We start from the raw sequence: 15059 nt of genomic DNA on the forward strand, positions 1-15059 counted from the left end.
TTAAATCTTCCACCTGGTTTCCAGAAGCCAAGTGGTACATCCTACTTCTCCATTCACATCCACACCAGTATCCAGTGCCCTCAGGTAAAATGTCCTCTGGTATCCCACTTGGATGCCTTCACCAAGCTCATTAGGCAAATTTCCAAGGGCTCTAACCCATGGAGGTTCCCCCTCCCCACATCCCTCTAATCCTCTCAGAAGCTTCCTCCACAGTTCAGGGAGTCCAATCCTGACTCCCTCTTCTGACAGAACAGAGGTGGAGACCCAGAATACACAGAAACCCAAACAGATAAGGAGTAGTTCACCAGAAGGCCAACAACCCCTTAGAAGGAAATCTGCTCAGAGGCCAAGCTTGGATTCTAGGATGGATCCTTCCACTTGCCATCAATCAAGCTATCTGAAAACTGTGGCTACCATCTTGGTACAAACAAAAACAAAATCTGTGTTTGTTTAAAGCTGAGGGTTCTGAATATCTGATCTGCTTTTATAAAAAGCTTGCTGGGAAAATTCCACATCGTATTGCTCCTGAAGATATCTTTTCTTGGCTGTAAATCCTAATGTGCCCTTAGGGGCAATATCAATATAAAATCGGTATGAGACACATGCAAAGAAATATAGGCTTTGATGTAGGTTTTTAAAAAACTCATCTGAAAAAAGAAAAAGTAAACTCAGTAACTTTGAAAAGAAAAAAAGGCTCATGGAAAGACCCTCTATCTGCAGTTGTTGAGGGTCCGGGCCCCAGGCTTCCAGCTCTCGCTTGCTGTGTAAGTGGGCAAGTGAGTTAACCTCTCCACACCTTAATCCCCCAACTGTGGGATGTGGAAAACAAGAATGGGTATCTCTACAGAATTGCCACGAGGAATCAATGTAATAGTCTGTGGGACAAACTTAGCACAGTAATCTGGCACCTCATAAATACTCAATAAATGTTAGCGCTATCAACATTAGCGCTGCCACTAATACAGATCATGTTTACAAAAGGCTTTCATACATATCAGCCTTGAAAGGTAGACAAAGTAGAGATAGCTATTTCCCCCTCACACCTGAAATCACTGAGGCTCAAAGACGTTGCAAAACCACCGTGAGGTCACAAAAATGTTGGGTAATGGCAGTGCTCAGGTTGAAACCTGACAAAAGTCAGAAGAAAGGAGATGGTATTGTTAGAAGAACACTTAAGTTTAATGTCGATTTACCCAGAGTTAACCAGAGACTATCGATTAAGCTGTAGTCACAGCTACGTGCCAAACATCGTTCTAACATTTTATATGTATTATCCCACCTGATCTTCTGAAAAACTCTATACAATACACCTTATAGGTTAAAAGTCCTATTTCCATTTTGTGTTTGAGGCATCTGAAGCACAGCAAGGTTGAGTAGCTTCCCCAAGGCACACAGCTAGGAAGCTGTGGAGATGGTACCAAGATTTGAATCCAGAGGCCATGTTCTTAATGTTGACACTCTAATGCTTCCAAGCAGGGACTGCCATATCCTAATAGTAAGGTGATGCTTTCACCTTACTGGGCACTGGATTAGATGATGTCTAATCCCTTCAAATGCCGAGGTGCTAGGCTTTGACACTTCTATTTGCTAGTAAAGAGATAAAATAGTGTCTAAGCGAGTCTCTGGAAACAATATTTAGCGTGGACTTTGGAGAAAGTAGAATGCTATATCCTAGCCTAAAATAGACATGAAATAGTCATAAAAGTATATATTGATTCAGCAAGGCATGTGACAAGAATATCTTGCACAAAATTCTTACTAAATAAAGAAATATAAGCTGGCTAAAGAAGAGTACGGGAAATTTGAGAAAAGCTGAACAGTTGATGGGCACTGACCAATGCACTAATCATAAGCAGAAGGGAGGCCCCCCAATTCTAATGATATTCTTATCAGTTACTCGAATGAAAGCATAAAGCATATGTTTATCCAGTCTGCAGATGATGTGGAGCTCCGGGTAGAGAGCTCACTCATTAAACAGCAGAGTCTGAAGACCATGTGTAGTGGAAATCACTTAAATCTTAGACCACTGGGGTTCAAGATCACTGGTGGTGACCTTGGGCAAGTGACTTAATCTTCTATAGTTAAAATATAAATAATATTTCTCTCACTGGATTGCTGTTTTGTATAAATGCAGAGAGTCTCAAATTTGGTGGATACTCAATGAATGTTAATTCCCTGTCCCCACTTACAAAGAATCTCTACAGGAAGAGCTGTTGCACCAAAAGGAGATAAAATGTACTTGAAATAAACATGGAGTCCTGAATTTAGACTCAAAAATTAAATTGAGAAGAGAGTGAGAGAAAACTAACTCTGTCATCAATTCATATAAAAGATCCAGGGTTTATAGCTGATTGCGACATCAAATCAAGTCAGAAGCACAATGCCATTTCTAAAACAAAACAACTAAAAATTTTAATTTAAACAAATGTATTACATGTCAATGTTAATAAGCAATGCTCTGTGTTCTAGTAATTTAAATACTAATAAACAATGTTCTTTCCAGGGATTTTAATAAACCAGTACTAAAGCTTTGTGGTAACTGTTACAATAAAGCAATAAACCGGGTGCCATATGGGAGCCCAGAGGAGGGAGTTGGTCTTACTCTGCCAAGAGAAATCAAGGAAGGCTTCATGTAGGAAGTGACTGAGTATAGTCTTAAAGCCAGGAAGTCAAGGGGGGAGAAAGACGTTTCAGGCACTGCAAGCAGTAAGTGCACAGGCATGGAGGCCTGGGGGAGGCTGGTGCCATGAGACGTTAGCAGCCCACTGGAACAGTTGAAAAGAAGGTGATTATGGTGGTTCAGGCACATTGCCACAATGTGTAGAGTAGAGCCCTGCACACCAAGGTAGGGAAATCTTGCCCGATACAAAGCAAACAAATGACAGAACCCAGATAGGAACTTAGGCTTTCTGACTCATTATCTATCTATTCTCTCTACCTCTGCTGTCATATACTGTAGCACTAGCCATAGATAGCTATTTAATTTAAATTAAAGTTAAATGCAATTGAAAATTTAGTACTCAAACATAATAGCCACACGTCAAGTGCTCAAGAGCCACATGTGGCTACTGCTACTGTAGAAGCACAGATAAAAACATATCCATTATCACAGAAAGTCGTAGTCTACAGCACCATAGGACCATTAAGTGAATGAGAAGTAGACTGGGTTTGTATTGCTTTACAGAATAGAAACAGGAAACAAAATAAGTAGGTGGAAGCTATAAGGAAGAATATTTCAACGTCCTACACCTCAGTGACAGAAGAGCATCTCATCACTAGAAGCTTGGTGGCCAACTATTACAGTGATTCCTGTATTGACTTAACGCTCTTTGGTGAGAATGCTTGCGTTTGACCGTGGCAGTACAGCTGATTCACTAGTGCAAACATATCTCTGTAGATCCTTCACATGGAGTTCCTGTCACACTTGAATCTAAAGAATATGATGATAGTTTGGAAGTCACTATTCCTGATGGTCCAGCATCCCAACATCCCAGAATGTGGGAATTTTTTAACATACTCAGCATTTTTAAGCTGTGATCCATGAACCCCCTGAAACTGAATGCAAATAGTATGTGTATTTCTTTCAGGAAAGAGGGGTGCATAGCACCAATCAGATTTCAATCAAAGTTGTGACCCCAGTACAGAAAGCAAATAAATGCTGTACTTGAGGGACTTGGCAGTTGACAGAATTGCAACTGAGAATTGCAACTTGGCAGAATCATCCAACTGAGTCCAAAAAGACTCAGGTCATTCCTGACTCTAAGGTTCTATAACCTGAGCATCTAAAGACCATCACCCTGCAACTGAGCAATTTCGAGTCAAACATCCCCTGACCTTGTTCAAGGAGAAAAGAGATGAGATGAGTATAAAAGGACATGGAAATAACCCAAGGCACTAAAGTTGGATAATTCAGTCAAGTCGGGGTAGGAAGAAAGAAGAGAATCTGTCAACCTCTTCTGGAGATGCCCATTGGAAGCTCTCTCAGAAATCTTGATGGCTCATTTTCAATGACAGCCTACAGAAACAAGCACACCCAGTCGGATGGAATACCAGTTTACCAGCTGGAGAACTTGCCCAGTGAATCCAAATCTTGCTGAACTATCAATCCATTTCAAAAATTAGGACTTTTGTTCTAATCACCACCTGACAATATGACAATTGTACCAGGATTCATCTCCAGGTCCTAGAGTATTTATAGAGCTGAAAGGACTGATTTCTAGAACAATGCAGGGATTCCTCTGTTATCTGGCGTAGCTAGAGAAGGATACTTTGGTCAATTTAACAAAAAAAGTGATAAAGAGCTACTTTAAATAATCAAAATGGATTATAATTTGCAAAATCTCTGAACACAACAAAGTGCACACACCATTCAAACCAAGCTGATCACAATGTAACGAATGCTTCATTGGTAAAATCCAGAAAGCACTACGGCATTTTGTGGCGCCTGGGGGCCACTGGAACAAATCTCAATTGTTATTATACTACAGACCTCTGTACCCATTAATAAAGAGCTCTATATAATAAAATGCCAGATAACAAATACTGTGTAGCTTTTTCACAGTCATTATTGGGTAACATGGAAACTGAAGTGGTTGATACCAAGATCGTGAGGTAGCTGAAGTTCGTCTTTCCAACCTCCAAATTCCCATTGTAATTGGGAATTACACCAGCCATCCTGTGCCCTCACTACCTCCTAGCAACCTCCTCTCCCCACACTAGGGCCACACCTGTTCCTACAGGTCCAGGTCACTGCAACACTAGGCACATAATGTTTGCAACACTGGGCACATTGATGTTTGTTGTTAACCAAGAGTAACCAATTAATTAATTCATCCAACATAATTTTACCAAATGCTCAACATGAGCCAGTCTTGCATTAGATGCTGAAATTAAAGGGGGAATGTCCAGTGTCAGTTCTCAGAAGAGCCTGCCTTCACTTATAAGGTGTTAATGCCATGTATTAGCTACTATATCACTGCTCCCAAGATCATCTGTATTTTGACAGAGCAGTCCTGAAGCGTCACTATCTGAACCTAAAGGTAGCAGCAAGGCTTCAGGCTGGAATATGAGAGAGAAATTTGGGACGAAGACTCTCCTCAGTGATTTATAAAACTGGCCTTCTCTAAAGGCAATGCAGGGCAGATAATGAAACCGTGTCAAACAGCGGTTCTCAAAGTACGGTCAGCAGCATCAGTGTGAAATGGGGACTTGTGACAAATGCATATTCCCAGGACCTACTTCACCTTATAAGTGAATCTGAAACTCTGGCCATAGGGCCCAGAAATCTGTATTTTATGATGCCTTCAGTAGATCCTGAGTGCCACTAAGCTAGAGAACCAGTGACGTAGATAAAATGGGCAGTGCATATGTATGACTTCAACACAAAGAAACAAGATGAGGAATTAGCCTTGATGCTGATGGAAGTCACCTGCTGGAAGGAACAGTCTCTGACAGAATAGTAGCAAAATAGTTCCCAACAACACACAGCTGGAAATTGCCAGGATGCTGGTGAGTGACTGTTGAAAATCCATTTCATGCTTTTTGACTCTGACCAGCCCCATGAGACAATGGTGTGGAAATTGAGAAAGAGGCACAGAAAGTTTGAAACACTTCAAACCTACACTAAGTTGAAGGTTGAGAAAGGCTTATGAAAACTAATCTCCCTCCCTGCATTGGTTTTCAGAGCCTCTTCTCTGGGTCCACAAGGCACACACGGTGTCTGGCATCTCAGCCACAGAAATTACACCAGAATCTAATTACTACAAGCCTCAGTTCTTGACATTGAGTAGAGAATTTCTTCCTTTCCCCTCTAATCTGTTACCCACCAATCAGCCACATCCTCTTCATCCCTTCTTTAAAGGGGACAGCTATATAGACACCCCACTCCCGGCTCTACTGACAGAAGCCTTTAGAAAGCTAAGGCATACATCTGACACAGGCTTTCCAAATTCTCCAGGGATGGGGAGAACACAGGCACCACAAATGCAGCATGAACAAATGCAGAAAAAAAAAAAAAAAAAAAAAATGTAGCCTCAAAATTATGCAGAGTTGCAACAGCAATTCAAATCAACCACTCACAGGCAAAAAGACCACACTTGGCACAGGTGCCATGCACAGCCTCTCCCTGAAGCCCTGCACTGGCTGGACCGTAGGAGCCTGTAGCTGGAGCCTAGCCTGGAGTCACATTCCCAAGCCCTGCCCATCTGCGTCAGGGATGAACTACCACTTTAAAAAAGAACCTTTTTTTTTTTTTTTTTAATATTCTAAAGGACTAAGAGTGGAACTGCCTAGTCCTACAAATTTGGAACTCAACATGCAATTAAAAAAAAAAGGCACTCCTAAGAAGTACCCACTGCTCTGCCAGGGGCAGGGTGGGAAGTATCGTGGATAACTGACACGTTTTAGTCATTCAGTGCCATTCTCCTTAATCTGGCCCATTTTTCCTTCTTAAGTACACACCTCCTGGCTGCTCCTTGCTTTCCAGAAACAGTGATATGGGGGGCTCATTAGAGTTTATAGCCAAAGACTGGCCAAAGATACAGGGAATGGAAGATTAAGTAAACATACCTGGGTTATTCAGTGAGCAAAAGTAACCACAGCCATCCCCCGAAAGTAGGACTGACACATAAGAGACCATCAGGTTGGAGGAGCCTAAAAACTCGGTGCTGTACTTTCTGCCCTTAAGTAAGAGTGATGCTGGAAATGAGCTAGTGAGCCCATACACAAGTCCTCTCTGTGCAGGTCCAGAATGCTTGGGAGGGGAAGTGTTGCCACACGTCACTGGCATTTCTATCCCTCCTCGACAGGAACTGCTTAAAAAATTTTTTTTTGATGTTTATTTATTTTTTGAGGGGGGGGGGAGAGAGAGAGTGAGAGAGAGAGAGTGGGGGAGAGGCAGAGAGAGAGAGAGGGAGACACAGAATCTGAAGCAGGCACCAGGCTCTGAGCTATTAGCACAGAGCCTGGCATGGGGCTCGAACTCATGAACTGTGAGATCGTGACATGAGCCAAAGTCAGACGCTTAACCGACTGAGCCACCCAGGCACCCCTTTTTCAGATTTTTTTAATGTTTATTTATTTTTGAGAGACAGAGTACAAGCAGGGGAGGGGCAGAGAGGGAGACACAGAATCTGAAGCTGGTTCCAGGTTCTGATCTGTCAGCACAGAGCCCAATGTGGGGCTTGAACTCATGAACTGTGACATCATGACCTGAGCTGAATCAGATGCTCAATGGACTGAGCCACCCAGGCACCCCCAAAAGGGACTGCTTTAAAAGCCACATAGCGGTGCAGATGACAGAGCGGATGGGGAGTGGTACACATTAATTTCAGTACCTGCTCACCCTTCCAAATTCCTATGTGAAGTCCCACTCAAATTTGAAAAGAAACAATTACAGAAGCCTCCTGAGCTCTATGGTTTAGCATTTATTAGCGTAAGACCTGGGATGACAAGAGCGTTCAGAGTGACAAGTACTTGGGGGACATAAATATCTCCTAGTTAACCATTTCTCTGAATAGAGGAGGGGAGTAGCTGCATATTTATGGGGCACCCAAATGTAACAGGACTGGGTAGGAGGCAGTCATTATAAAAGCAGCAAGAAAAAGCATGTTAAAAAGAGCTCTACCCTCCTCCCCAGCCAGCTCCCCCACTACCTTTCTTTGTGTCCTAGTCCCACTGCAAAAAACAGAGGATGTAGACGAAAAAGTCCATCTGTGAAGCCGGTCCTCGGCAAGAGACCTTGCTTGTATCCAAGTAGACAAATAACCTTCCTTTTCTGAAAATCCTAGAGAAAACCCACACATATAATGAATTATTCACAAAGGCTGAACCTAAAAATGAGTGAGGGAGAAATACAGAAAGATGGAAAAGGGACAGAAGACAGCAGAAAGAGAAAGTCTCTCTCTTTGAATAAAAGGGTATTCATTACAGTCACGTCCAGGTTCCCTCTTTCCTGTCTGTGTGGTCAGTGAGAAATAGAGTGGCCTCTGATAGCTGGCTTGCATGGCTGGGCTTTTGGAGACCCGCAGCTTCCTGTGCAGCCTTGCGAACGACAAAAGGGAGGCTGCTGGGCTGCTGGTGGAAACCAAGGAGTCAAGGGTTTGCAGGAGTTCTGACAGCTTAGCGAATCTTGACTCCGTTTTATTTTAACTAAGAACATGAAGATAGGAGGAAACCAGATGTTCCTATGAAGAGGGGGGAAGCTGCAGAGATTGGGGGGGGAACCCTACATTTTATACAGCAGCAGCTAAAAAGAGATCAGCAATTCTGGATGGAGCTAATAAACTCCAAAGTCTGAATCTTTCAGAAGATAAAAAAGACCTGTGCTCATTATTTCCCTCCTCCTCCTTTAATTCATAGTGTGCATCCCGCCTGTTACAGGGAAAGCAAGTGGAGGGAAGAGGAGACATGGTGACACGCAAGCCAACAGACAAAACTATCGCGTCCAAGATATTTTCATCTCCAGCCTCCCGTCATTTCATTTCTGTCAAACTCCTTCGCTCCAGCTCGCTTTCCAGGCTGCATCCCAATGGCAACTGGTCCCCACGACAAGGCATAGCCTGGTTTCCAGAGGAAATGAAGACCTTTCTCTAGCAGCCGCAGGGCAAGTGACAGTCACTGTCTGCTTCACTGTCTGCATCTGTGCCCAGGTACACAGAAGATGCGAAACCCTTCTGCATTATGTGATCATAGGATATAATTACAGACTCTGTCCTTGTTAGCTGCCACCCTCTGCCCTAATCAAGGCACTCTGACTCATGATCCATTAGCGTTACATCAAACCTGAAATTCTTGCCAAGATTACAGTCTACTATCCTGCAAGGTGCTGTATATTTATAGACAACCAGAACAGCAGAAAAGTTTATGTCAAAATGGGAGATGTGGACACTAAAGCTTTTAGTAATCCTCACCAAAATCCTCCAAAATAAATGCACATTTTTCGATGGGAAATTTACCATAATAAAGCACATAACCTCTGACCCAGAGCCAGAGTCTTTTGAGACCACAATGAAATTCTCTGCAACAAGAAATCATGGATGAATATCTACAAGTTCATTATAACGAGCTTCAACATCTCAGCGGCTGCAAACACATTTGATCTTCCTACTTTAGGTCCTGTACATTTCTGCATGAAACATGTGTTCCCCTGCTGAGATGACCCACATCATCAGTGGGGAGGAAATCTCCCACTGCCCGTCAATGGCACAGAGTCCCCAAGTCAGATATATTTCCTCCTCTCATCCTCTGACCTAAAAAAGTACGAACAAGTGTGGGGCATCTCACAAACCATGAGGGAGACATTGTATGTGTCCACAGAATAACTGGGTCTGGGAATGGAAGGGTTAGAGCTGGTTAGCATATGGCAGTGAATGTGGGATGACGCTCGGAGCAGCCAATTCCGTGAGGAAAAGAAAATCCTTTTGTTACATCTATTAGATGAGCAAGAAATAAATGGAAGAATCATATAGAATGTAATATCACGTTTTAAATCAGATTAGCATTTTCAAAAAGGTTACGGTCTCCACTGCAGAAAAGAGTGCCATAAGAAAATAAAATTATCTCCCTATGCAGATGTAGCTTCCAAGAAAAATGAAACACATTCAGAGTGGGCTGTAACTTACCACCATCTTTCATGCCAAATCAGGGTTATTGTGGGCATTTCTTTCCATAAGAACTAGACTTCCCCTATTAAATAACTGGAAAAGATTACCCCACCCACCCACGCAAGCCAGAGAATGCTACAAGTAGAAATTAAATAATTCCTTTCACTTAACTGATCTTTTCAGGCCAATTTGTTAAAGACGAGTAATAGGCACCATGAAGAGAGGCTAACACAGCACACAGAAGTGTTCCTTCCCTCCTAGACCCACGGTGACTTTCTGCAGCCCAGAAAAGATGTGTAAGTCTCAGAGACACAGTGCACAAATAATCAAAGTCCTCAAGCATGTTACATGTTCCTATGTCAGTTCAAAGCAGGAGGTCTTAACACATTTTCTGAACAATCTTTCTTTTTTCCAAAGATCTGGCCCTTACAAACAGTAAAGAAGTACTTCCCAGACTTTAATGTGCGTACTAACCACCTGGGGGTTTTATTAAAATGCAGATTCTGATTCAGTAAATCTGAGGTGGGGCTCAAGGTCCTGAATTTTTAACAGGAACAGGCTCCCAGATGATTTGGTTGTTGGCTCTTTGCTCTTTTTGAGAAGCAAAATCTAGAAGGCACGCTTCATTTAGAACTGAGACCCCTCTCTTCAGGGATGCTGAAATTTCTGAAGGACCCCATTAAAATAACAGCTGGTGTTTACTGGGTAATTAGGCAATGTTCTACAAACTGGACTTTTACTACCTCATTTAGTTCTCCCAGTAACTCATTATTAGCACCCTCATTTTACAGATAAGGAAACTGAGTCACGAAGTAATGAAGTAACTTTTCAAGGTCACAGAGCTGGTGAAGGAACGGGGAATTTGAATGCAGTCAGCCTGGCTCCAAAGTTTTACTGGTTAACCACGGCTCACAGTGCCACCCAGTAAGAAAAAGGGAGCGATTTCAGGAAGCTGGGTGTCCAGGTAGGAAGGAAAGCGAGACTAGCATCTCAGATGCAGTACTGGAGAAAACGCAGAACCCAAAGAAGCGCAATGTTTCCACACGGTCACCACCAGAGGGAATATATATTAGACAGTCTCGCTGTACAGCCAGGAGGGGGAAAAAAAGCAAACATGGTGTATTTTAAATTTTCCAACCAGGCTCCTCTACACACCTTAGCAGATGTTCTCTGAACACTGTTACAACAGCCTACACGCTGAAGAACCACTGAGAAACTTCCAGCTATGGGGATAGAAGAGGCCACTGGGACCAGGCTCTGGGCCAAGGCAGAGTACGATGCTGAAATCAACTCCCCATTCTCTCCTTTGACTCTCTTTGGTCCATCCTGGCCAAAGACAAGGAAAGGGCGGAGTAAAAACCACTGTCGCACCTTGCGCTCGCAATGCCTGGCAGAAAGGCGGTGTCTTTGCAGCGGAAGAGAAAACGTGAAAAGCGCCAACCGCGTAGTATGGACCCCGTGCTTCATTTCCCAACCCCCCCCCCCCCCAGTCTGGGCCCAGCCGGAAGTGCCCGAGGTGCTGAACCGGGCTGATCCCACCGCCGCGCGCACGCCTGGGGAGTTTCGGTGGTGCTGTCCTAGGTGCCAACGATGGCTGCTGGCACCCTTTGCCACCCGCGGGGTGGATGGGCGGCTTTGTCTACCGCCAGGAAACCGAGGGGCGTCTCGGTAAACACGACCCTAAGAGAGGGGCACAGTAAAGCAGCACCTGGAGTGTGGGGAATTTTAGAGAACTGTAGAGGCGGACAGGGGAACGGAGCCCCGCGGGAGGAATCCGTAGAAACCTGACTAGAGGAGTGTTTGCTGCCGCAGCACGCAACACAATGAGATCTGTCCGCTTTGTGCTGCGCACCGGGCAGGCGGGACTGCAGGGACAGGACCCTTCCTCCTCCCCAGTATCCCCACCCCTAGGTACGTTTAACTCAGCACGGAATGGCCCCGAAGCACTCTGTGGGGGTGGGAGGAGGAGGGGAGCACAGAGAGGAGGAGAGAGGAAGCCCAGCCAGGGGTGGTTGTGGGAGGATTTGAGCAGCAGCAGGAAGAATATCTGCTTCGAGATGCTCCTTCGTTTCTAATGAGGGGTGCTGCCTAGAAGCACCATGCGCCAGCCAATCGCAGTGCTGCTGAGGCAGAGAATTAGGGAAGAAGGAGGGGAAGGCCAGAGACTGGGGTGGGGGTAGTAGGGAGATGCCCAGGCCCTGGAGGAAGCGAGCCACGTGCCTCACTGATACTAGAGACCCAATGCAGCTCCAGCTGTCTCACTGCTGCACACCTGGAGGGTGGGGGTGGGGAGAGAGGAGGCTAGAGAAGACGACTAGGGGCCTCCTCTGCAGGTACATCCTTCCCAAGAAATTTCTTTCCACAAGCATCAAAGTCCCATGTCTCCAAACCTACTCCCCTATTTAAAGCCATGCCACTGGCTTGCTTCCTACTAAGCACCCTCCCCACCAACCCCAATTCCTAAAGACCTTGCCAGGTGCCCAAATTCTTAGTGAAGAACAAGGCGGTGAGATGCCTAATCAGCAGCCTGTATTTGGTGCACTTGATTAAACCTGCAAAGAAGCTCCTTCTATGCCTGTTCACCCTGAAACTGCCACCATCAGAGACACCCTCACCAGCTCTTTGTGGAGAGCAGTTCCTTTGGAGGTAGGGAGAGACAGATGGCTTGCACATCTCTGGGCACAGCTGATGAATTCAAGCTCAGCAGATCAACCTGAATCTTGGGCACAAGGAGAGCACTCAGCTGAGTCAAACATTCAGAGGCAGGAGTACCCAACCCAGGACTAAGAAAAGGATGGACTCCGATGAGCTGTTCTTTGGCTGAAAAGAAAACTCCACTCTGAGCCGTCTGGGCTGTATCATTAGAGATTGCCTCTGCTGACACATTCATTCACTCCACTCTCAGTGGAACTTAAACTCAGTCCCCAGAGTTAGCTGAATCCCCAGCCAAATGGCTGTTTTATTTGTCCATTTGTCTATTTGTCTACAGGGTTTGGCCCAGACTCTTGAAGCTTCTGAACTGATAAATCCCCTCAGGGAGCCTTGACTTCCCCACAAGCAGACAGTGCAGGTGTCTTTCCAGAGGGTGGGGATGCAGACAGAGGGGGTGTCTTTGAGGGAGGAAAGGGGAGTGAGTATGAAAGAAAACCCTGAGATTTGGGGCAATCCATTCTATGTGAAGGGCCTGAGGGGGCCTGAAAATCAGACAAAGCCCAGCCCAGAAAGGGGCAGACACAGCAACACCATGCACCCAGGGACACCAGAGATTTCCACATAGGAAAAATCAAAAACCAAGTCTTACCTTGAAAAGCACTAGTGCCCACACTGGTCTCTACAGACACCAAGCTTGCCCCTCAGGTGCACCGAAGTAGAGTGCACTCCAGCAAAGGGGCAAATTGGCACCAGGAAGGGGATGGGGGATAAATTCCATGCTAGACTTCCCCCCTTACCAGAAGAAATGCAAAGGGAGAGAGGGGAGTTATGGTGGGCAAGAAAGGATATGGCCAATCGATGAGCTTCTTGGCGTATTTCCTGACAATATTATCTTCTCCGAAGATGAACAGGGATCTGTTGACGGTGAAACAGTTCTGCCGGACGGGAATGGGGTTGTACAAAGCCATAGTCCGCGCCCTCTGCGCTTTCGACTGCTTGTAGGCGGCCGCTGGCCCCGAGGCCGGCACCGGGGTTCCTTGCCGGTTCCTGCTCTGGTCCGAGTCTCCATCGCCCGACCCCGGCCTGCCGACCACCGCCTCCCCGAAGCGAGCCATCCTGAAGTTTAAACAGACAGAAGACACACAAAGGTGATCGCGGCCGGACACCCGAACACAGCAACAAGCAGAGAGACACGGAGACTCAGAGCCGCATCCAGACGAGCACGGGGACCACCGCCTCCGGGGAGCCTCGCGAGCTCTTGAGAGAGGCGGCGGCAGCAGCAGCCCCGCTGCTCTGAACTGTTGAATCTAAATGCCACCTCTGCGAAGCTCCATTCCTCAAGGAGGAAAAAAAAAACAAAAACGGGGGGAGGGCTTGGGGGTGCTCAGTGTCTGGAGGCAATTTTTCTTTTCAAAATGCCAGTGTGTGGTGGCATTCGGGGACTGAAGAAGAGAGGGGTGGAGTAGGCTGCTCTTCAAACATAGCTCCTCTTCTGGCAGACGCACCACCTAGTTCTGGAAGAGAGGCAGGCACCGGCCCGCTAGGTAACAGTTTGGTGATTTATTGGGGGTGGGGGTTGGGGAGGAAGGGAAAAATGAAAACAAAAGAACTTAAAAAAAAAAAAAAAAGACAAGGACGGGGTTATGGTGACATGCTTTATAACGCCAGCCCCGGCAAGTCCATCTAAGAAATTCCACAGCCAAGACTTGGGTCTTTAAATCTGCCAGCACAGACGCATCCAAAGGTTGACAGAGAGGGAGGGGGGAGCGATACTGAGGTTCCTGCGCAAACCGCAACGCCCAAAATATCAAAAGAAGAAGTCAATCCAACCGGAGAGGGACAAACGACTTCAAAGCTCCTGCGCTTGGGATAGAAGTTGAGCAGCCTCCGGAGAGCAGCGGAGCCCGAGTGCCAGCATCCTGCCGGAGCGCTCGCCGCCGCCGCCGTCGCCGCCGCCTCCCCGGATCAGCATGCAACAGCGATCCGCGGCTGCGCCGGGGCGAGGGCGGGAGCGGGCGGGCGGCGAGCACTTGGGCGAGGGAGGAACAGGTTGCAGGCGAGCCTAGCCGTGGCCTGGCACGGGAGTTGTCCAAGGACCGAACTTCCTGCCGAACGGCTCGGCGTCTTCTGCCACCGACAGCCCCACTCCGGGAAGCAGAGGAGAGGTGGGGAAGGAAAGGAGAAGGCGAGGAGTAGGGGGCGGGAGGGGGGGCGAGCGGAGCGCAGAGGCGCAGCGAGGCGCGCGTTGGAGCGCCTGGAGAGGCGGGGGCGGGGCCGGTGAGGACAGGAGGGGCGGGGATGGAGCCGGAAGGACCCCGGCCGACCGCAGCTGCAGGGGCCTGGGAAGTGAGGTTGGTTTGGCTCATAGATTTATTTAGCCAGAAGGTAGCGGGCCACCTCCGCAGAGGTCCAGCAAGAGTCGCCTCTCCCGCAAGTAACGCCAGAGGAGAGAGGCAGGCGCAGCTGGCGGCGCGGCACGGTCCCCGCAAGAGAGCCGAGCCCAGGCCCGGCGGGGGCGCACACGCACGCGCGCACGCACTCGCGCCTTCCGTCCCCGCCGAGGCGCCGGCCGGTGCTGTGCCCCGCGCAGTGCCCGCCCAGGCGGGTAGTCGAAGCCTTTGCGCCGTGCGCGCCGCGCTCCAGGGCCCGGTCGCTGCTTCTCCACACCTCCCAGTCTCCAAGGAACGCTGCCCAGGGATTTCCGCGGAGAAGGCAGCACCCTCTCCCTGTCTCCCCACTTAGCAACCCGCAGGCCCCGTGAGGCACGCTGGGACCACTGGGGGCTCCGCACCCTGCTGTTGGTGC

The 15059-nt window shown here is 47.2% G+C and overlaps 1 protein-coding gene across 3 annotated transcripts in view; it reads right to left on the reverse strand.

Moving 5' to 3' along the window:
* The window catches only part of CACNA1E (calcium voltage-gated channel subunit alpha1 E), a 319528-nt gene extending 305735 nt beyond the window's left edge, over positions 1-13793 (reverse strand). For all 3 annotated transcript variants that reach the window (XM_030302660.1, XM_030302659.1, XM_030302658.1), the window contains exon 1: positions 13104-13793. In XM_030302660.1, coding sequence (XP_030158520.1) covers positions 13104-13369 — 266 coding nt within the window. In that variant the 5' untranslated portion in view covers positions 13370-13793. The remainder of the gene's footprint in view (positions 1-13103) is intronic.
* Positions 13794-15059: the final 1266 nt, after the last annotated feature.

This window comes from Lynx canadensis, chromosome F1 (assembly GCF_007474595.2).
Source record: "Lynx canadensis isolate LIC74 chromosome F1, mLynCan4.pri.v2, whole genome shotgun sequence".
NCBI lineage: Eukaryota > Metazoa > Chordata > Mammalia > Carnivora > Felidae > Lynx > Lynx canadensis.